Here is a 21,206-nt window from a genome sequence, read left to right as displayed (position 1 = left end):
CCTATATATGTAGATTCTCTCTCTCTCTCTCTATCCATCTATATCAATTCCAAATAGACTAAAGATAAAAACATGGAAGTACAAATCTACAAAAGTGCTAAAAAGAAAATGAGGTAAACTTTTATGATCTTGGGGGTAGAGAAGGTCTTCCTAAGCATGAAATCAAACCTCGAATCTATCAAGGAGGCCTCAGAGATTTAACTCCATAAAAATTTAAAATTTCTGTATAGTGGCGTGCCTGGGTGGCTCAGTCAGTTAAGCGTCCGACTTCGGCTCAGGTCATGATCTCACAGTTCGTGAGTTCAAGTCCCGCATCAGGTTCTGTGTTGACAGCTTAGAGCCTGGAGCCTGCTTCAAATTCTATGTCTCCCTCTCTCTCTGCTCCTCCTCTGCTCATGCTCTCTCTCCTTCAAAAATAAATAAAAACACTAAAAATTTTTTTTAAAACAATAAAAAAAATTTCTATATAGTGACAAATACCATTAGTAAAGTAAAATGAAAAGGTACAAACTGGGAGAAGGTATTTGTCACATATGTAATACAGCACTATTACACGTAGTATATTAAGAAGTTCCTGTAAGTTGATACACAGAAGACTAAATACCCAATTAAAACATAGTTTAAGGATTTAAATAAGTAATTCATCAAACAGATATCCATATGACCGATACACTCATGAGCAGTGCTCAATATTTGTCAGCATGGAGGTGTGGGCACTGTGATGTGCCTCCCGGGCTGGGAGGTCTGCCCTGAGACAGCCCTCAGTTGTCAGCCCTTTTTGGGGATTGCCTGGGCTGAAGAAAACTGCTTTGCCCAAAGTCATGCCTCTTCCTAGGGGCAGCTCACACTCAAAACTGATCAACATGGAGCTAGACGGTTAGCTCCTTTCCCCCAATTTGGGCCCCTTTTGAAGGTCTGTTCAGCCCCAGAGCTCCCCACAGGGTTGGCTAAGGCCTTTGTTGGGACTGCATCACAGCTCAGCTTCTCCCCCTGCTCAACCTTGTTTCCTTCTCCTTCCTGTCACAGGTGCTGATACCCAGGGATCTCCCTACCAAAATGTACTGCTTGCCAATTTGTCTCAGAGTCTGCTTGGTGGGGAGCCCAACCTGCAACTGTTAGAATTAAAGGAAATGAAAACTGTAATGAAACACTTTTTTTTCCCCATGCATCAGGTTAGCAAAATGTAAAAAGACTGAAAACATAACCATGGGAGTGAGAGGAAGTAAGCTCCCTTTATTATTGTTGGTAAAGGTGTAAACTGGGAGAACCTTTTTGACATTCAATTTAGAAGTATCTTTAAACATTAAAAATAAGCATATCCTTTGACTCAGCAATCCTACTTCAGGAAATTATCCCATAGGAATAAGGATGTTCATTATAGCTTGTTTGTAATAGACAAAATAGGTCAGTAGATGGTATAGTCATACCATAGAATACAAGGAAATGGAAATTGTCAAGATCTACATTTAAAAGGCAAGGTGGAGAACCACATTTATGAAATGACCCATTTATATAAAAAGAAAATCCTAACCATTTATATATGTAACTGTATAACAAAAGACTGAGGAAGATTCCCAACAGATTTTTCAAATGATTACCTAAGGGGAGGAGGGGGGGTGGGGTAGAGGAGGCTGAAGGCAGGCTTTCAAGTTTAATCTCTGTAATTCTGTCTAGAGAGCCTACATTGTTGTATTACTTGTGTAATTAAAAAAAGCAATTAAAGGAAAAAAAAGGGGATTCAGGCATTTTGGCTCTTCTTTGTTATCTTTTATGGGTTTCTCCCCGTTTGACCCTGAGGTATGGTATGCATGAGTCCTGTGACCTACATGAGCCCCCCAGCCAGAACCCCCCCATGAGAACATGGAAGATTTGAGAGTCCAGTTATTAGAAATGCTGCATCTTTATATTAATTAAGGAGCTTCAAAATTCCTAGGGAGGAATCTTAAAGGAGATGTAAAGGCTGGAAATTGAAAGCTGAGGGCTCCAACACTGAAGGGAGGGAACGACATCTGGTTGAAGGTTTGGGTTTCCCTCAGAGGAAGCAGGGACTGTTAGCAGGGACAACCAGGAAGCACGTCCACTTGCTGGAGTGCCTGGTCTGAGTGGTCTGTGGTGAGTCCTACCTGACTGACGATCCCGCTGAGTTCCCCCTCCAACATCTTCACTTGGCACTCCAGTAACTCAATGTTGCTTAGGGAAGTCTGGTATTTATCCCTGTAGAGGTTTAGGCTCCTTTCTAGGGAGATGATCTTGTCCTCGGCCAAAGCAAGTTGCTCCTGTGCCAAATGGAGCTTCTCCCCTGTGTTCTCATTATGATTTCCCATTTCCTCCTCATAGATAATCACCTGTTGGTGTAGGAATGAAACCACACTGAACTCATGGAGGCATCTCATGAGGAAAGAGCACGGGTATCAGACCCCACACAGAGGAGTCTTATGTCTTAACTAGAAGCCCAGATGTTCAGAATAGGCCCAGCACAGATTTAAAAGCTATGATATACAATATCAGAATGTTAATGATTAGAAATAAAAAAAAAAAGATGGTCCTATTTGGATGGTAAACTTCTTAAAGGCAGGGGCCATTTTCTATTTCCCATTCTGCCTGGCATGTAGTAAAAACTCAATAACAACTTGTCAGTTGATTAATATGAATGCATTTCTATAGCTCCATTTTTTTAAGGGCTTGAAATGCCAGTATTCTTTCCTTCCCAGGTATTCTCTAGAGATCAATTTAGAAAAAGTGGAGCCCCTCATGCACACAGCAAAGTTCCTGAGAGACCATGGGGGAACAACCCCAAATTCCTCTGGGACTTGCACAATTCTTATCTAGATTCCTTTCCTTCCTAATCAGTTAATTAGTCAAACAACTGACAGGTATTTATTGAGTGCTCATAAGCAATGTCTTGGGTGTTGAGGGGATATGTTGAGGGGATAATTTGGGGGAATATGTGATTTATAACTAGCAAACAACTGTCTAGAGTTGAGTGTGCTAGGTTGTATGGCTAGAGTTATATGTATTGAAGGAGAAAAGAGCGGGAGGGTCATCAAGGAATGTTTCATCTTGGTTCAAATAGTTCAGTGTAGAAACTGGATAGAACGCATTCTGTAAGTCTAAGCTATTTATTGCCATTTGAAGTTCCTCTTAGGAAAAGGTCACTTAGTTTGAGATGTTTATTAGATAAGGGAAAGAGGAAAGGAATATTTATGTTCAAATGTCTATAACCGAAGCTGTCAGTGACTTGCTCACATCCCCTTGGCACTCACCATTCCTTTGCATGCTAAATGCATTCCAACCACAAACATCTTCAACTCATTGCCTGAGGGATGCTCTGGCCTCAGGAGCCCACTCAAGCAGAGGAGAAAGACAAGGCAGGTTACAAGTACTGGGGAGTTAAAAGCCTCAGGTGCATCCTTCAACCACTGACTGGGTGGGTTGGCATGGGATCACCATGTTCTACACTTTCTCCCAGGGTTCTCCAGAGGGCATGAACCCCAGGTGCCCACAGCAGGGGTCTTGTGATTTTCTTTATGGGCTTCCTGCCTTTCTTTGACTCACTTCCCCACTCTCTCTCCGGGATCACCTCCTGAATAAACTACTTCCATTCATTTCCTTGTCGTAGACTCTCTGTTGGGAAACACAACCTTCCACAAAGTTTAATGCTACTGAGTAACAAAGTTTTGAGGAAACTTGGCAGAATGTTGAGAGTAATTTTTTCCAATGCTTTCCTTGTGTGAGATCTTTGTCAGTGACTGCTACTTGCCAGATCCCACATCAACTTTCCCCCTCCTCCTTCATAGTTGAAACTTGACTTCATTTGGGATGGCAGTGCACCTCACTAAAATACATTTCCTTGGCTTTCTAGAAACTAGCTGTAGCCATATGACTAACTCTGGCCCATGATGCATAAATGAAAGTGTTGTGTGGGGCTTCTGGAAGGTGTCCTTAAAAGAGAAGAGTGTCTTTTCCTCTCCTCCTCCTCCCTTGCCCCCATCCTGATTATTTGCCCCCATCACAGGATGTGAAGTTTGGAGCTCCAGCAGCCATCTTAGGAGACCTAAAAAATGGAAGTCTGGAGCTGATGATGGTGGACCCAAAAGATAGGACCCTAGAATTGCAGTTCCCGAAATAGTCCTAGACCATCCACCTCCAGCCATCTTAGCACTATCCTAGAGAGTCTCTGGAATTTTATCTCAAAAGGCAAAGGAAGAAAATACCAGGGGAGGCTGCCTGTCTCATTACATAGAACCTGTAGTTTTTACTGCTGCTAGTGCTACCACTGCTTAACTGGCTTAAATTCTATAGTTTTGGTCTTTGGAATTGACTCGGGATTCCACAAGGATGCTCTTTCTGGTTTAAAAAATACTATCCTGGCACATGAATAGAAATGAATGTACAGAATATACTTAAGTCTCTATGATCTAAAACTCCAGTCTAAAAAAATGACCAATCTGGTACTCTCAGTGATTGACTCAGACTCAATGTCTGGTTATCTTATCAACTATCAAAGTGCTAAAAATTTATATATTATCAAAATCTGATTTTTCTAAAAATGGTTCATTTAATGGATTTTATGCCTCTTTTTTATAACCCTCAGAGACCTAGAGTCTTTTGCATTTAAATTGCAATGGTAATAGGATGGAAATGATGGACCTATATGCACACCACACATACACACACCGTGTGCCCCACATGTATCGTTAGTGGAGCTCTCATTTATGCCCACCACACATACACACACCGTGTGCCCCACATGTATCGTTAGTGGAGCTCTCATTTATGCCATTCTGTTTAGTTCCCTCTGTTTGGTTTCAAAAAGAATGAGAATTAAAGAGGGAACATTGATAAAACCTGTTCAGGATACTGGGAAGTTCTCTGTAAGCCCACTGTCTGTTTTCTAGTAAGTACGACCTGATTTCTGTAGGTACATGGGCAAGGAGACATTTCCATAGTTATTCTATGTATACCTCATCTTCTTTTAGTTTGCAGTGATGGTGGAGAAGAACCAGGTCAGAAGTCTGCTTTTCTAGGACGGACTGATACTGTAGGAGGGAACAGTAAGAAGTCTGTAGCTCTTCTGTGCGAAACTCCAGTTCTTGCTGGAGAGCAAGCAATTTTTTCTTGAGTTGTTGGAGTTGCCTCAGATGGCACTGCTTACTGGGCTCAAACTCCATCCGCGGCTCCTTGAATGCTAGCACTTGCTTCTTATTCTGCAATTGAGATCAAATATATGGAAAGAACTTTAGGTTGTCGCTCAGTTTGCATTCATTCTTTGATTTTTTTCACTTGTCCAACAATTCACATCCATCTATAGTCATCCTTTCATCCACAGAACACTTACTAAACACTTCACTGTATTCACAATGAAAAATCATTTTATATTTCCATCCTGTAAGGAGGATTTGAAAGAAAAAAAAAACCTAGGTCTTTCTTACTATTTGGATCTACCAGGCGTATTATTTGGGCCAGAAGAAAAAAACATACAGCTAAAGAATCTAGAAAGTAGTATAAAGATACACATGTTAATATGGGTTTGTTTGTTTGTTTGGTCTTCAATTTAAAAATAACCTAACTGACCTAGAATGTAGTGAATTTCTGGTCAGTGTTCTTGGACTGAACTCGATTATTAAAAATGCTCAGATAAAAAGGCAAACTCGGGGCGCCTGGGTGGCTCAGTCGGTTAAGTGGCCGACTTTGGCTCAGGTCATGATCTCACAGTCCGGCGTCGGGCTCTGTGCTGAGAGCTCAGAGCCTGGAGCCTGTTTCAGATTCTGTGTCTCCCTCTCTCTGACCCTCCCCCGTTCATGCTCTGTCTCTCTGTCTCAAAAATAAATAAACGTTAAAAAAAAAAAAGGTAAACTCTTGGGGAAACAGCTTTTTGGAATGCTGGGAAATGGGAGGCAGAGCTATCATTCAGGGACATCTGGGCACAGACTCTGTTGTCTCCTCCTGAAGGAAGATGTGACCCTGTAGATGCTGAGTGTGTGTGTGTATGTATGTGTGTGAGAGACACAGACAGGGAGAGAGACACACACAGAGAGAAATAGAGAGAGAGAGAGAGAGAGAGAGAGAGAGAGAGAGAGAGGGAGAGAGAGAGAGAGATCTCTTCCTGCTAATCCACAGTCAACATGAAAAGCTGCTATAGACCCATCTTATGTTTTTACTCATTCATTCAATAAACATACATTGAACACCTGCTTTGTATCAGGTATACTGCTGGTAGGATGTATCCCTGAGGTATTTATTACAGTACAGTTGAGGTCTTTGCACTCAAGTTTCTATATTTGCTTGCCCAACATCCTTGATGACATATGAAAGAGAGGTGGATGAAGAGGTTGGCCCATGGGCATTCCTTAACTCCCATTTCTGCTTATTATCCTCCTATTCATTCTTTAAAACTGTCCAATTCTTGCTTTCCTTGTTTTCCCTGCAAAGTTGCCTTTGCACCAACACCATACACTTTACTGGCATGTCTTTAATATGGCATTTCACATTCCACCTTGCATTGCAGTGACCTCTGTATATCTTAACTTCTAATTAGATTATAAACTCCTGGAGGCCAGGGGCCATGTCTGCTTCTATAGGACATAGAGATTTATACACAGTTAGGTATTAAAGGAAAGTAGGAAGTAAAACAGAGAACAGACAACATCATTGGCTCCCAAAAATGTGAGCTTGTGGTCTCGGGCTAATTAACAGAGTACTTTCAAATTTTTAAAAAATTAACATTTTTTACAGTGTTATTGAAGTATACTTTATATATCATAAAATTCAACCATTGTAAGTGTACAGTTCAATGATTTGTTGAAAATTTATATAGTTGTGCAACCATTTTACAATCTGGTTTTAGAACATCTCCATCACCTCAGAAAATTCTCTCATGCCCATTTGTCACTCCTGTTCCTACCCCAGCTCCAGGCAACCACTAATCTGCTTTCTGCCTCTATGGATTTGCCCTTTCTAGACATTTCATATAAATGGAATTGTATGTCATCTTTTGTGTCTGTCTTCTTTCACTTAGCATAATGTTTTTGAGGTTCATCCAGGCTATAGAAAGAATCAGTATTTTGTTCTTTTTTTTTATTGCTGAATAGTATGAATATACCATATTTTGTTTATCTGTTCACCAGTTGATAGATATTTGGATTGTTTCAGCTTTTGGCTATCCTGAATAATGCCGCTATGAGCATTAACATAGTAGCCATCTGCAGATGTGATATTTTCCTTTAATTTGTTTAGCAAACATTATGGTGTACCTACTATGTGTCAAGCACGGTACCAGATATTGGGGATATAGAAGCATATAAAACAGAATACCTGCCTTCATGCATTTTTCATCTAGTGGGGAGGGGGGAGTCAGCAAATTAAGTAAGTAAATAATGTAGTGTATTAAAAGGAAAAAGTGCTATGGAAGAGAGTAAAGCAGGGGAGAGGGATGAAGAATGCTTGCATGGAGGGAACTGTAATTTTGAATTAAGAATTTTAACGGAGGACCAAATTGAGAAGGTGGTATTTGAGCTAAGATTTGAAGGAGGCAGGGAAAGAGCCTGGTGGGAATCTACAGCAGGAACATTCCAGGGAGAGATAACGGCTTGGGCTAGGGCTTGGAGGTGGGAGGTGCCTAGTGGTGTCTAAGGAATCACTTTGTTCTGGCTGGAGCAGAGAATGGGGGAGAGTGGTACCAGATGAGGTGAGAAAGAAAGAGAGGTGAGGTCCTTTCAGGGCCACATAGTCCATTCTAAAAACTTTAACTTTTCCTTTCAGTGAGATAAAAGGTCATTGGAAGGTACTGAACAGACAAGTGAAATGATATCCTTTAGATGTTACAAAGGCCCAGATGTTACACACTGCCCATTCTACTGAAAATCAACTGTAGGGAGGCAAAGACTGAAGCAGAGAGACCAGCAAAGAGGCTGCTACAAGAATCCAGGCAAGAAGGGATGGTGGCATGGACCAAGGTGGAAGTTGGGAGAAATGGCTGGATTGTAAATATGTTTTGAAAATAGATTCCATAGGATTGGTTGCTGTGTTGGATGGTCGGAGATGATGATCATCCAAGGCAAATCGACTCCAAGGTTTTGGTCTGAGTAACTGGAGAGACTGAAGTTTAATGAGATTAATTTTGTGAGAACTGGGACTGAAAAGAGGGAAAACTTTCTCTAGTGAGAGTGAGTGGGGTGGCTCAGGTAAGAGAAGGGAAGCTCGGCCCAGCTCAAAAGGAGAAAGATAAAAGCTAATTGTGTCAGTTCATTCTGAATGAGAAGGCTGAAAATGGACCATTGTGGTCACCAGCAAAAGAAATCCTAGACAAAGACAAGCCAAACTTTTGGCCTGAATATCTGGTGTATGTGGCTGAAAGGAAGTTAATGATGACTTCTCTCTTAGGCCAAACAAAGCAGAATTTTGTATTTACTCTGTGCAGCTATAATTGCCAACATTTAGATGGAATATTTTTAGTTAAGTGTTCTCATTCTTTTCAAAATAAGAATGTTGCTATTCTTGGGGTGCCTGGGTGGCTCAGTCGGTTAAGCATCCGACTTCGGCTCAGGTCATAATCTCATGGTTCGTGGGTTTGGGGCCTGCAATGGGCTCTGTGCTGATAGCTCAGAGCCTGGAGCCTGCTTCGGATTCTGGGTCTCCCTCTCTCTCTGCCCCTCTGTCCCCTCCCCAACCTCCAATAAATAAACATTAAAAAAATTTTTTTTAAATGTTGCTATTCTCAGAACTCATCGATGAATGAGGTTTAAAGAGAAGGGACTTGGGAGTGGTATGTGGGTGTGTGTGCATGCACACATACATGTATAGGGGGATGTTCTCAACTGCCGAAGTCTTCTGTCTCTGCAGGTAAGCTGGGGGTGGAAAGCTACTTGGAAAAAGACATGGTCAAGAATAAATATTAAATGTGGCTAGAGCCAAAACAAGGGGGTGAACATCCTGGGGTAGGGTTAATTCAGAGGGCTTATTTTAGTGAAGCAGATAACCAACAAAATCCTTATCAAATTTTTCCCAAATTCAGTTTTTCTTGGCTTTGTTGAAGTTGATTTGATCTCTGAAAATTATAAAAACTGGATTCCTGGTCCCTCCAGTACTTGTGTGTAACTGTTGATTTGGACCTGCCTCTCTAGTGATGGATATATATGACCCAGTTGAAAACAAACTGTGCTCTCTTCACTGTTCATTCTTTCTTAGTTTCCCCTTATTTCCATGTCCCTATTTTCTCTTCATCACACAAAAGAATGAAAGAAGTGCTCTTTGTTCATTTTTTTTAAAGTCAAACTTTTTCTTTAGGGTTTCCCCTCCTAGAACGTGGTACATCATCTAATCTTAGGTGTGTTCATAATTGTTCTGTGGCTTGAAAGCCTCCTGTAGATAAAGAATGTCATTTCCTATGTGTATAAAGCTCAGCAAACTGTTAGTGATACTGGTGAACTGTTAGTTCCAATTTCTCTTCCCCAGAGGTCATGTTGAGTCTTCTGGGTTTAATTTTGGTTTGAGGTAACATGATAGGCCAACCAGATGATGAGAGTTCGTTCAAATCTTCCAGTACAGGGCAAACATAATGCCTGGCCAAATTTGTCTGGTTTTGAAGATCCAAAGAACTGCCCATATCTGCAGAGAAACTAGAGTTTCCTTGATGAGAATTTTAAACATTTGTACACTATAGATACCAATGTGTTTAGAGGTCAAATTTAAAAGTCTTGGAGAAATGCCTGGAATTGTTTGAGACCTATTAAATTTCTACTTATTTATTCTTAAGTATTCAAAAGATTATTTTGTCTTAATTCTAAATTAATAGAAAATGACATGTTATGGATTAAGTCTGCATTTCACTTACAGATGTGCCAAAGAGCAGTATGAGAAAGGCATCAGTGCATTTTCTACTGCCTCTTGTCTCCTTTTTTTTTTTTTAAGTTTTCTTTCTAGTGAAGACATAGATATTTTATGAGATTCTGCTTTGACCTTTAAACTGAGATTTGGAGAAAATAAGCAAGTTGGAAGTAATCTTCTGGAAGTAAGATTAGTTCTTGAAGTTACCATTCAGAGTTGAATGGTTCCAGAAGGCTGTCAGGTCCACCATGTTTCTCAGACAGATTTCTATCCAGGCCTCAGGTGTTTTAAAAGATGGAGAGCACTGGCCACCTGTAGGAACCTGTTGCCATATTTAGTCAATTTCTCAGCCCTACTTATGGTCAAAGAGATTATAGCTATTGCTCTTTCCTTGCCTATGTGGCTACTTGATCACAGAAGGAAATTAATTGGCCTGGCATGATTTGCCTTTTGAGAAGTCACTTTGGTTTCTACCCAATACTTTGTGCTTTTCAAGTTGATGCTAATTGATTGATGTTAAGTTCTATATTTTCCCTGATATTGAAGTTAAGCTGACAGGTCTATAATTACCAGGATTGTCCTTTTTCCCTTTTTAAAAAGATGAGCACTTCATTTACCCTTTTTCAGTCTACAGGGACTTTCTTTATCCTCTTGAGTTCTCAAAAATAATCGCTAGCAGCTATGTAATAACACCTGCCAATTCCTTAAGTACTCTTCAAAGTATGTCATCAGGTCCTGCTGATTTGCCTAAAGCCGGCTTTTCAAAATACTTTTTAACCATTTTATTCCCTATTCTAGTTTGCACTCTCTTCTGTCTCAGGTTGGCATTGCTCTGATAACTGGATCCCTGCTGCCTTTTCCCCTTCATTTAAGAACTGAAACTCTCATCTTTCCCCAGTCATTGTCATGAACTTCTTTATTTTAGAGGTGTTAAGCGAGGTATTTTCTCTGTAACTCTAGTTTAGCCTTTTATCACTAGATTAGTTTGTCTGTTACTTTTCATATCTTCTACAAGTTACATTTCTTGTACTTTCTTGTATTGGTAGAGTGTAAAACTGTGTGTTTAAGTGACATGCATTTCTTTTGGATACATCTTCATGGTTCAGACATTTTTCTTATCAATGATCTCTGCTTATCAGAGATTCCCTTTAAAGAAAAAAACCTCTTTATTTTGGAATAGTTTTAGATGTACAGAAAAATTGCAAAAGTAGTATATAGAATTCCCATATGCTCTTTACCCATCTTCTCCTAACACTAACATTTTACATAACTATAGTACATTTGTCCAGCTAAAAAATTAACATTGGTATATTACTATTAAACTACATACTTTATTCGGATTTTATCTGTTTTCCCACTAATTTTTTTTTCTGTTCGAGGATCCAATCCCAGATTCCACAAGGCATTTAGCAGTTCCACATAAAAAATTGTTTTTCATTCCCAATGACTCAATGTCAGTCATATTTCTGTGCCATAATTTCCATCAAGGATGTATTAACCTGTATTCAACTGGTTACTTTTATTTTCAGAAATCAAATTTCTTGCCCAGTTTTATGCTAAGAATAGTGTCCTATGTCCACTTCAAAGATGAGTTTGATAATCTAAGCTCTACTGAAAATCAGGGTGTTCTCCCCAGGCCACCACCGGGGCCAAAGGGGCCTGGGAAATTGCAAAGAAAGACCTTTCTTTTTCTAATTTGATCATTCTTTTATTATGATATCTCTGTTGTTCTTTTCTCCTTTCACGTTAATTGAAAGGTTCCTGGGCAGGTTCAGGACTACAGTGAGGCAAGTGCAGATTTTAAGAAGGCATTCAGTCTCCAGGTTGGCACCTGAGGGTGAGTGCCCTATAACATTTGTACCCTCGGTACCTCATTTGCTTTAGCTATCTCTGTTCCTGGGTTTTGGAGCATGACATATTCTTGATTTATTAGGTTACCCACCCCCTGCCTGCCATCCCTGTAGTTACCTGTTAATATCTGATGTAGTATTTTAATTTTGTCTCCTAATTCTAGTTTTTAATTATGACCTCTGGTTTATTTCTCCAGATCTTTGTTAGATAGTAGTCAAAAATTTCAGAAAGTCTTGGGTTTTCCCCTCTGTTCCCATATTACATTTCCTTGTAGAAGGCAGATCTTGCAGGGATTTTCTGAGTGGATGAGTATAAGTCTACATCTAATTGTGTATTTGTATGCGCAGTCTCCAATTTAAATTCTGCACTAAGTGCTAGGAAAAAAAGAGAGCCTGTTTTAAAGCTTATTTCAAGCTGTTAGACCTTCTTCTGGGCAATTAGAATAATAAAATGCGATTTAATACCTTTCTCCTTCCAAGTTGCTAGGTACATTTATAAGCCACATGGCTATCCCTGACTAGGGGAATAAATAAACTTGTGACAGCAATGGTGAGAATATCAAAAAATGTTAATATTTAGAAAGAAGTAAATTATGATAATATTCTTCCTGAGATCCATTTAGGAAAACCAATGGATTTTTCTATGTTTGTGACCTCCTGGAGAAAGGACAGTAATGCTCAGTAGGATAAGGTGGAATTGCTTTGTTGGTAACATTTTTAGGACTTTGTAGAGGAAAAATCTGTGGTTTCGACAGAGAGGTAGTAAGTCCTGAAAGAAGTCTAATAGACACAATTAAGGGAGACCAGACCACAAATATTGAAGAAGACAGTGGAGTCTTACACAGTCTTACACAGCAAAGGCTAACTAGGGGGTCTAGCAGCAGATCTATGCAACCAGTAGCTGCTTCATGTTTGCCAAGGACTCAAGTCCCTGAAAAGATATGAAGACTGCAAATAAGGCATCTTATAAACCCAAAGTTTTCAGAGAGCTATGGGAAAATATCTTCCAGCTGGCTTCCCAGCTTCTGGGGATAAATGTAGAGATGGGTTTACAGAGCCTAGAACTAGAGTTTCCAAAAAGAGAAAACCTTAGGCTTAATTGTTGCCTCAGCTGGTGAACTGCCTAGCCTACAGGTAAGTATTAGTTCAAAAAAGATAATCACGCCAGGGGAAGATGATCATGCCATTGTTCATACATGTGCAGGACAAGTGTTACTGAGTGTCTTGGCTTGCACACCTCCAGAAGCAAGCTCTGTGGCATGGGACTGAGTGTTAAATAGTAGTTTATGTGGGAAGTGATCTTGGGGAATTCAGGTAGGTGGGTGGAGAAATGAGACAAGGAAGGGGTGTTATCAAGCTAGTTACCATTGTGGGTAGCTGGTGCAGGATCCCATTGAGGAACTCCAGGACAGAGCAAAGAGCATGCCTGGAGTATTCTATGACTGAGGGCCAAGAGACATAGATTATTTATCCATTTCCCCATCAGTCGTTGGTTGAGGGCTGCTTTTGGGGGCATTAGCCATTCCACATTTGAGCTTCTCTGGTGATTGGGTTCCTGCATCTAGAAGAAAAGCTTGTAGGCAGAGAGCTGCAGATGTGGCAATAAAGATCACCTGCTGTGCTGATGATCATTGACACCTCTAAGCGAGTGGGACAGTTGTTATTTTCATGGTTGACTTAGAAGTTTGTCTAACATCCATTAGGAGATGCTACTCTCCTTATATAATTAGGATTTGGTCTTTTCAGGTCTTTTTTGGTCTCAGATGCTGTAAATCCAGGTGTAAAAGGCCAGATAAGGAAAAGATAGGGCCTCAAATGTAGATGACCTTGGAGATAGCTAAATGAAAAAGTTCTGATGGCAGGGATGGGGTGTTAGTGTGTGTGTGTGTGTGTGTGTGTGTGTGTGAGAGAGAGAGAGAGAGAGAGAGAGAGAGAGAGAGCAAGACAGTGAGAGAGTGCATGTATTTAATTCTGCTCAATAAATGCTCTTGAATGACTAGTGGAAGAATTTTCCATTATTGTTCCTGCCTAAGGAAGCAGAGGTGGAAGTTGAGGGAGCAGAGGTGGGTAGTAGCTGCTGAATCCCTTACGCGGTTGCTACTCATCATTGCCTCCTCCACACAGAGTTGGTTCTCCTGCAAGGTCTTCCCCTGTCTCTTGCAGACATCATGCAGATTTTTGATGTCAACTTGCAGGCTCAAGAGCTTGCTGTTCAGGCCGCTCACTTCTCGGTCTCTCTCCCCCACCTAGGCAGTCAGAAAAAACACGAGCATTAATTATAAACTATCAAGAAAATGCTTACTTTCGTTCACTTAACTGGTTGACAGAGACTTTAAATTTGCTGGAAATTTGTCCATCAACTCTTAGCTGTTATTACTCATCCAGTGTAACATTTACACAGTATCCATTTGCGAGGTGTCTGAGTGCTCTGCATTATTCAGACAATTACTTATTTACATTAATTAATCTTCACCCACTGCTGTGGGTACATCACAGACACTTCCTCTGTTTTTCAAGAGGAAGTCAGTGCCTAGAATAATTCCAGGCACCTCGCAGACGGTCTATAAATATTAATGGTTCTGCCACTGATGAAATGAACATAGTGAGATGTCAAATGAACTTGTCAGGACTATAGTGAATCAGTGATGGAGTTGATGTGGATTCTGAAGTGTTTTAACTTTCTCTTCTACCCACTAATCCAACAGACGTCCTTCACCTGTAAACTGAGTGCTTTTCTGTGGAGACGTACACCAATGAGAATAAAAGTAAAATCCCTGGGCTGGTTGCATAAAATAATCTGTCTTTGATTACGAGTGAAAAAGATTAGCTAATTACAGCTAGGTCAGAATGGAAATTAATGATAGAGATCAAAGTAAAGTGTGCAGAGCCTAGTAACTTGAGTGGAGTCAGGGGTGTAGAGCTGTGGTAAGAAAGTGCTTCATCACACTAGGATGCCACCGTCCACTCTCACTGTTGTGGGTGGCAACGGTATAGAAAGAAATTAGGAAGAAGCCCTTTGTGAACCTATCCAGCGCTTTAGTCCTGTCACCGTGCAGACTTTTCATAACACTCGAGAGGATAGGCACTACCACTTCTGAGTTTTAGGTGTTGGAACTGAGTCCGGTACTTTTATGGTACATGATTATCCAAAGCAGGCTCTTAGGCAAGGATTCCCAGCATCTATTAAAGAAACACTCCCAAGTGAAATCAACCAGGAAGTGAAGGAAGCAAGACAGGAAAAGAGGAAGAAACCAAGGAAGGGCACTATTTCAGACAAAGTTCTCAAGGCAGTAGCTTTTGCCTGATCCCACAGGGAACTCTGGAGCGTAAGTTACACCTCGGGAGTTTGTCCTGATTAGTTGCAAAAGCTGGGCTGTTAGACTCATTATCAGCCAGTCAATGGCTAAGGGCTGCCCCATGGGATATAATCTCCCAAGGACTTCCAGCTCTCTGCTCTTATGAGCAAAGTGACCCCAATAGCCCAAGGGCAATTCTTCTAAGAGCGTTTCAGGTACAAAAGCATACAGAAGCCATGGGTGCACAAAAATGGTAAAGTGATCCAAACGACAGTGCCCAGGGTCTCATAGCTGGTTGGCAGCAGAATGAGGAGAGGTCTGCTCTCCTGACCCTGTAGCCAGTGATCTGCCACCATACCCCACTGATTGCTCTGGCTTCTTAAATACATGAGCTACATAACACTCATCCCCAGGGGAGCTGGAGACCTGATATGGACATCATAAATCAAGCCTTACTGGACAGGTCAGTTTAAGAGACCTCTGCACAAGGCCGAGGGGGGCCAGAGGATAACCACGAGAATTGGACACCGCAATGTCAGAGTATTCGGAATTCAGAAGGTTTCCCAGAAGTGCTGCTGTCTCAGCTGATTTATTTCTTCATTTCCATTTAGTACCTGGATTTTTTTTTTTTTTTACCACTTTACAGTTTAATTAGGTTAACGGCATGGCTCTGTCATTAAAAGGATTTCATTATCTCAAAACTCTCTCTCTTCCTCTCTTGCTCCTGTCCCTCGTTCCTCACTTTCAGAAAAATAAGAGTGGATGTCAACTGCCCCAAGCATGTAATTACCATTACAACAATTTACCAGGGACTCTCTTAAGAGAATGTGTGCAGAGCAGTTAAAAAAAAAAATGGTGTATGGACACTGTTTTCTAACTAGAAAAAATCCTTGACTCGACCTGGAGCAGAAGTTTGATTCCAGTTCTTTAAATTCCTTTTCTCATTGCTGCCACACTGGGAATAGGGAATAGAGGCTCTCTGGGGATTGAGACCCTAGGGATCTTCTCCCCCTGTTGCCACAGGACTCTTTCTTTGGCATCTATGAGCAGATTAGGCGACAATACAATGCCTGCTTTATAGAAGTGTCACGTGCCCCATACTCTTGCTTTAATGCTGAATATATGCATCTTAAGGTGAGGACCATGTCACCGGATTGTTCCATATGGAGCCTGGCACACTGTGGACTCATTAACAAAGTAGCAGTGATATACAACTTGAGCTTCTCCAACTTAAAAGCTAAATGCCTTCTCTTTGTCAGGCCAATAAAAAACCCCTCTTCCTCTACTTTTAGATGTCTTCTGAGCAGAAGACCTGCTTGCCACCATTCTAATGCACCAACAGGACTTCAGAAATGGATCTTTAATGTAGATGATCTCATCTAATTTGGACATTAGCTTTGACTCAGAGTGTCTGAGGCAATTTCTTCATTCAGAAAACAAGAGGTTTGGAATAAATAATTCTTAGAGGATTCTGCAAACCAACTGAATAACAAATGTGTTTTGTTGGATGTCAAATGAAATTTGCTTTTGAAATCAAAACTAGGGGCGTCTGTGTGGCTCATTCGGTTGAGTGTCCCACTCTTAGTTTCAGCTCAAGTCATGATCCTAGGGTCATGGGATTGAGCCCCAAGTCGGGCTCTGTACTGAGCGTGGAGCCTGCTTAATTCTCTCTCTCCTTCTCTCTCTCTCTCTCTCTCTCTCTCTCAAGTCAGGCTCTGTACTGAGCGTGGAGCCTGTTTAATTCTTTCTCTTTCTCTCTCTCCCTCCCTCTGCCCTTCTCCCCCACTCACTCTCTCTAAAAAAAAAAAACCCAAAAAACCAAACAAAGAAACCCCTAACCATTCACTCTGAAAGTCAAAATCATACAGGGGTTTTTATTCATCAGAACAGGCGTGGAAATGCTAGGAGAGCAAAGAGCTGACTCCCATGAATAACAAAAGATTTTTACTGTAGGCAGTTGTAAGAAGAGGAAGTGCTCACCTCAGAACTCCAGAAATGCAAGTGTTTCTGAGGTTCCAGGAAACTTAATTTCTTGCTAATATCTTGCACAGAGGTCACTGTACACTATTTCTAATCCTATCTACTTTATGAAGGCTAAATTCCAGGCAGATGCCTTTTGAGTATCAATATGTGGCAGGAATTGATTTAATCTGACATTTCATCAATCAAAGCTCTGTAACCAGTACTGGGGCATGAGAGGAACTGAGAGTCATAATGCTGACCTGCAGGCACCATCTGATCCTGCCCTAGATCTGAAGTCATTAACGATGGCTGAAATCACAAGCCTCTGCTGCTGGGTGAGTTTTCACTCATAAGCCATGCATTTATACACCCTGGTTTTACTTATACGAGGTTGGAACCTGGTCACCATTTGAAGGCATATGACATCAGCAGCAGCTACCAACTACAGGCAAAATGGTGAGGGCTGGTACTGCAGTTGCAATCCTGATAGTTATTGGAAAACAGATTATTTACTGAAGCAAATCTTCTGTATTGATTAAATGGGTCTTTTTCAAAGAGCATGTCTTCTCAAACATACATTTCAAAAGCTCGGAAGAAATTTTGCTCTAGACTTCAAAGTAGTGACAAATGGTTTCATGCTTCTTTTTGGGGGAAGCTGATGTGAAACTGAAGCCTGTGATTCAGAAGTAGTCTCAGAAGTCAAGAGCATTACAAAGATTTAAGATGGCAGCATTCTATGAAGGATTTGGCACTCAAACAAGAAACCTCGGGTGGTGGATTCCAGAGTAATTTTGGAGTCAACCAACGATACCATAAAGGTCATCATCTTTGGGAAATTATGTTTTTTACCTGAGGATAAAGACAAATATTTAACAAACAATGGAAACCATGACTACCATTCAATATGTATAAATTTCTAGTGAGAATTATGTTTTAAAATTATCATTGCTTCAGGAATGAAGCATTTTACTATGTAATAGAGTTTACAGTCATATACAGTAATTTCAAGCACTGTTATCAATCTTACTAACTGTATTCCTGAGTTTACATTTCCCTCAATAGAAACATTGCAGATTTTGATTACTTATAATGGGAATTAATGGGCACTTATACAAAGTTTTGCCTGTGAGCAAAAATTTTGGAACCAATTTTATTCATCTAGTGAAGAATGAGTATAATTTTATTGTGTTCTAAGTTCTTTAAAAATTGGCACACTACATAAATATATGGTTTAGGATACACATGGCATATGACAGAGGTCAGCCACCTATGGAATATGGGCTGATTTTTATGGCACTTGGGCCATTGCTACATACTTTTCTCCATCATACCCTTGGACAAATTATTTCACTAGAGAGTAAGCTCCACAAGAACAAGGATATTTCTCTATTTTGTTCACTGCTTTATGCTCACCCCCTAGAACTATGCCTGGCACATCTAAGGTGGGCCAAGGATATAAGTTGAATGAAGAAATGCCCTTCTAGAAAATCCATGCCAGATCCTTGTTCCCTGAATAACATGCAGCAAATTCTGTACAGCTTCCTGCAGTAATGCAGCAGGAAAGTGTTCATTAGAAGAAGGTCTGTTAAAAGCATAAGTCATGTGGGACAATCCTATGCTAACCTAAACATCCGCCTTAAAAGCTTTCTGGAACAAGTGAGGGAATAGGTAAACACAGTTTGGCCAAAATATTAGACTAATTAGAAGACTCCATTTCCATACCATTCCAGATAAAGAACAATGTTGGCAACAATAGTTAAGATCTATTAAACACTTCTTATGTCCTGAGCACTGGTGTTTTACACACAGTATCTTACTCAATCCTCACAGCAAGCCTTTGAAAAGGGTGCTAATTATTCATATTTTCTAAGTAAGGGGAAGGAAGCTCAGAGAGGGTAAGTAACATGCCCAATATTATAGTGCTAGTAGATGTGGACCACGACCCACTTTGTTCAAGTCTGGGCTCTTAAATGCTATGGTCTGCTGCCTACATCTCTGTGATATTTTGGGATGCTTATTACTGGAGTTTGGGGTCATGAAACTTGAATTTAATTGTAACAAAGGTTCGACTCCATGTGTGTAGAAGAGTTAGGAGCCTTACCTCATCTTTCATTTCCTTGGCACCTCTCAATTCTTCTTTAAGCTTTAGCATTTTCTGAGCTTTGTTATAAACCTGCAAAAGTCCAAGATTTAAGATGGCAAAAATCGAAATAAGCCTGGCCCTTTAAAGGTTTTCCCATCTGGATGTGTGCTCTCAGCAGGGAGCCTGGAAAAATTTCCTGAACTGTTAGCAATACCTACTTGTCTGCCCATCTGTGTTTTCAAAAGTGTGTTAAAACCTTTACCAGAAAGACAGGACCAAGGATTTACAGGTTTCCCCCAAAACCAACACTTGGTGGGCCAAAGAGTTTCTGAATTCATAGTTTCTTGGAAAGCAAAAGTATTGAGATCTTACTTTCTAGATTTCTCACTATTCAATGGCTCAAATATAGTTAACATTATGCACTAATTATGAACCAGACAGAATGTGCACAACCCAACTTCATTCTCAGGATAACCCCACTATCCTTGTTTTACAGAGGAGGAAACTGAAGTGACCAGAGAGGCTAAGTGACTTACCCAAGGTCACACAGGCTGTTTTACTACTCCATGAGGAGCTGTCATTAACTTATAACTATTAATTTGGAGATATCTGATGATGTGGTTTTTTCAAAGCATCAAGTTACTGTATGTTGGTGCTTATAAAGTTATGTAGAAACTATGATCATAGAGTGCTGAGAATTATCTATATAAAAAGCCTCAAAGAAAACCAAAGATTTTTGCACTGTGTGTGCATAACTACAGGATAATGTGTTTGAGGTCATAACGAACTGACTTATTAAAATAATCCAATTTATCATGTTTTTCATTCTAAGACTAAAGGAGATTTCCACCAGGCACTTACCTGCAGAATAGTTCCAAGAATGAGAAGCTATCAAAATACTCATTCTTTGTAATGAACCACATCCCCTACCCCTAATATAAGCCAAGAGGAAGAAAGAATGCTGGTGAGACATGGAATTTGGAATGTTTTATGGGGTTGTATTCTGATATGCTGCATTGTTTACCCTCTTTAGTCTTCGTGCACAGAAGTGCATCATGGGAGTGGGGGTGTAGCTCAGGCTTCCCCAGTAGGGAGAGGCCAGGTGATGCTGCAGTGACAGACAGCCCCCAAATTTCAGTGACTTAAAACCATGAAAGTTTACTTCTCACTGTGCTACATGCCCTTTAGGAGTCAGCTGGGGCTGTTCCTCATTGTCCTCAGCTGGTAGAACCTCTGTCATCTAGTATGTTGCCTGTTGCCATGGCCATGAGGGGTAACATACCGGGTCTTAGAGTGGAAGTGACACACTTCACTTCGGCTCACATTTCATTGGCCAAAACAAGTCACGTGGTCATGCCTAACTTCTTCCTTTATCCCCTAAAGGAAGTATTGGTGACCATCACAAATGATGTCCACACTAGGCATCTTAGCCAGATGGACTGCTGTAACAAAGTATCACAAACAGGGTAGCTTATAAACAACAGAAATTTCTCACAGTTCTGAAGGCTGAGAGATCCTTGACTAAGTCCCCAGCAAGTTAGGTGTTTGGTGATGACCTTCTTCAGAAACAGCTCTGTGTGTGTGTGTGTGTGTGTGTGTGTGTGTGTGTGTGTTTCCTGTAACTTTACATGGCTAAAAGGGCAAGGGACCTATGTGGAGTCTGTTTTAGAAGGGAACTAATCCATCTCATGACCTAATCACATCCCAAAGTCCCCACTTCCTAATACCATCATTTTGGGAATTAGAATTTCAACACATGAGTTGGGGGGGGGGACATAAACATATAAACTAGAAGATTAAAAGTAATGTGGCATAAAAACACTAAACAAGGCTCTGGGCCACCAAGCTTCTAAACCTAGTTTAGCACCCATGTCAAGGAATGGCCTTTGGAATGAAAGGCACTCATCTATCTGAGGCTTTGTTTCTGGCTCTATAAACTGAGGTTGGGGGGTTGAATTAAATGACCATTGTCTCTAAGGTTTACTGATTCAATGTTCTACCATGATGCACATGTTTCTTTCGTATAACCAGCCTAAGCATCACACAAAAGTTGGAATGGAACAAATATATCCTGGAGAATAGTATTCCTCTACAGGCAGGGGTGTCTGGGTGGTTCAGTTGGTTAAGTGTCCAACTCTTCATTTCAGCTCAGGTCATGATCTCACAGTTCACAGGATCAAGCCCTGCATC

The 21,206-nt window shown here is 40.6% G+C and overlaps 1 protein-coding gene across 6 annotated transcripts in view; it reads right to left on the bottom strand.

Moving 5' to 3' along the window:
• Positions 1-20,258, bottom strand: part of PMFBP1 (polyamine modulated factor 1 binding protein 1) — a 46,291-nt gene extending 26,033 nt beyond the window's left edge. For 4 of the 6 annotated variants that reach the window (XM_049622525.1, XM_049622524.1, XM_049622526.1 and 1 more), the window contains exons 1-5: positions 19,878-20,257; positions 19,035-19,106; positions 13,766-13,921; positions 4,965-5,207; positions 2,124-2,345 (exon numbers count right to left, since the gene is read on the bottom strand). In XM_049622525.1, coding sequence (XP_049478482.1) covers positions 2,124-2,345; positions 4,965-5,207; positions 13,766-13,921; positions 19,035-19,085 — 672 coding nt within the window. In that variant the 5' untranslated portion in view covers positions 19,086-19,106; positions 19,878-20,257. Of the gene's footprint in view, positions 1-2,123; positions 2,346-4,964; positions 5,208-13,765; positions 13,922-19,034; positions 19,107-19,877 lie in introns of all 6 variants that reach the window. The other 2 variants (XM_049622523.1, XM_049622527.1) reach the window with 1 other exon arrangement.
• Between the last annotated feature and the right edge of the window lie 948 nt (positions 20,259-21,206).

Source organism: Panthera uncia (genome assembly GCF_023721935.1).
Source record: "Panthera uncia isolate 11264 chromosome E2 unlocalized genomic scaffold, Puncia_PCG_1.0 HiC_scaffold_20, whole genome shotgun sequence".
Taxonomy (NCBI): Eukaryota; Metazoa; Chordata; class Mammalia; order Carnivora; family Felidae; genus Panthera; species Panthera uncia.
This window is presented reverse-complemented; position numbering and strand designations above follow the sequence as displayed.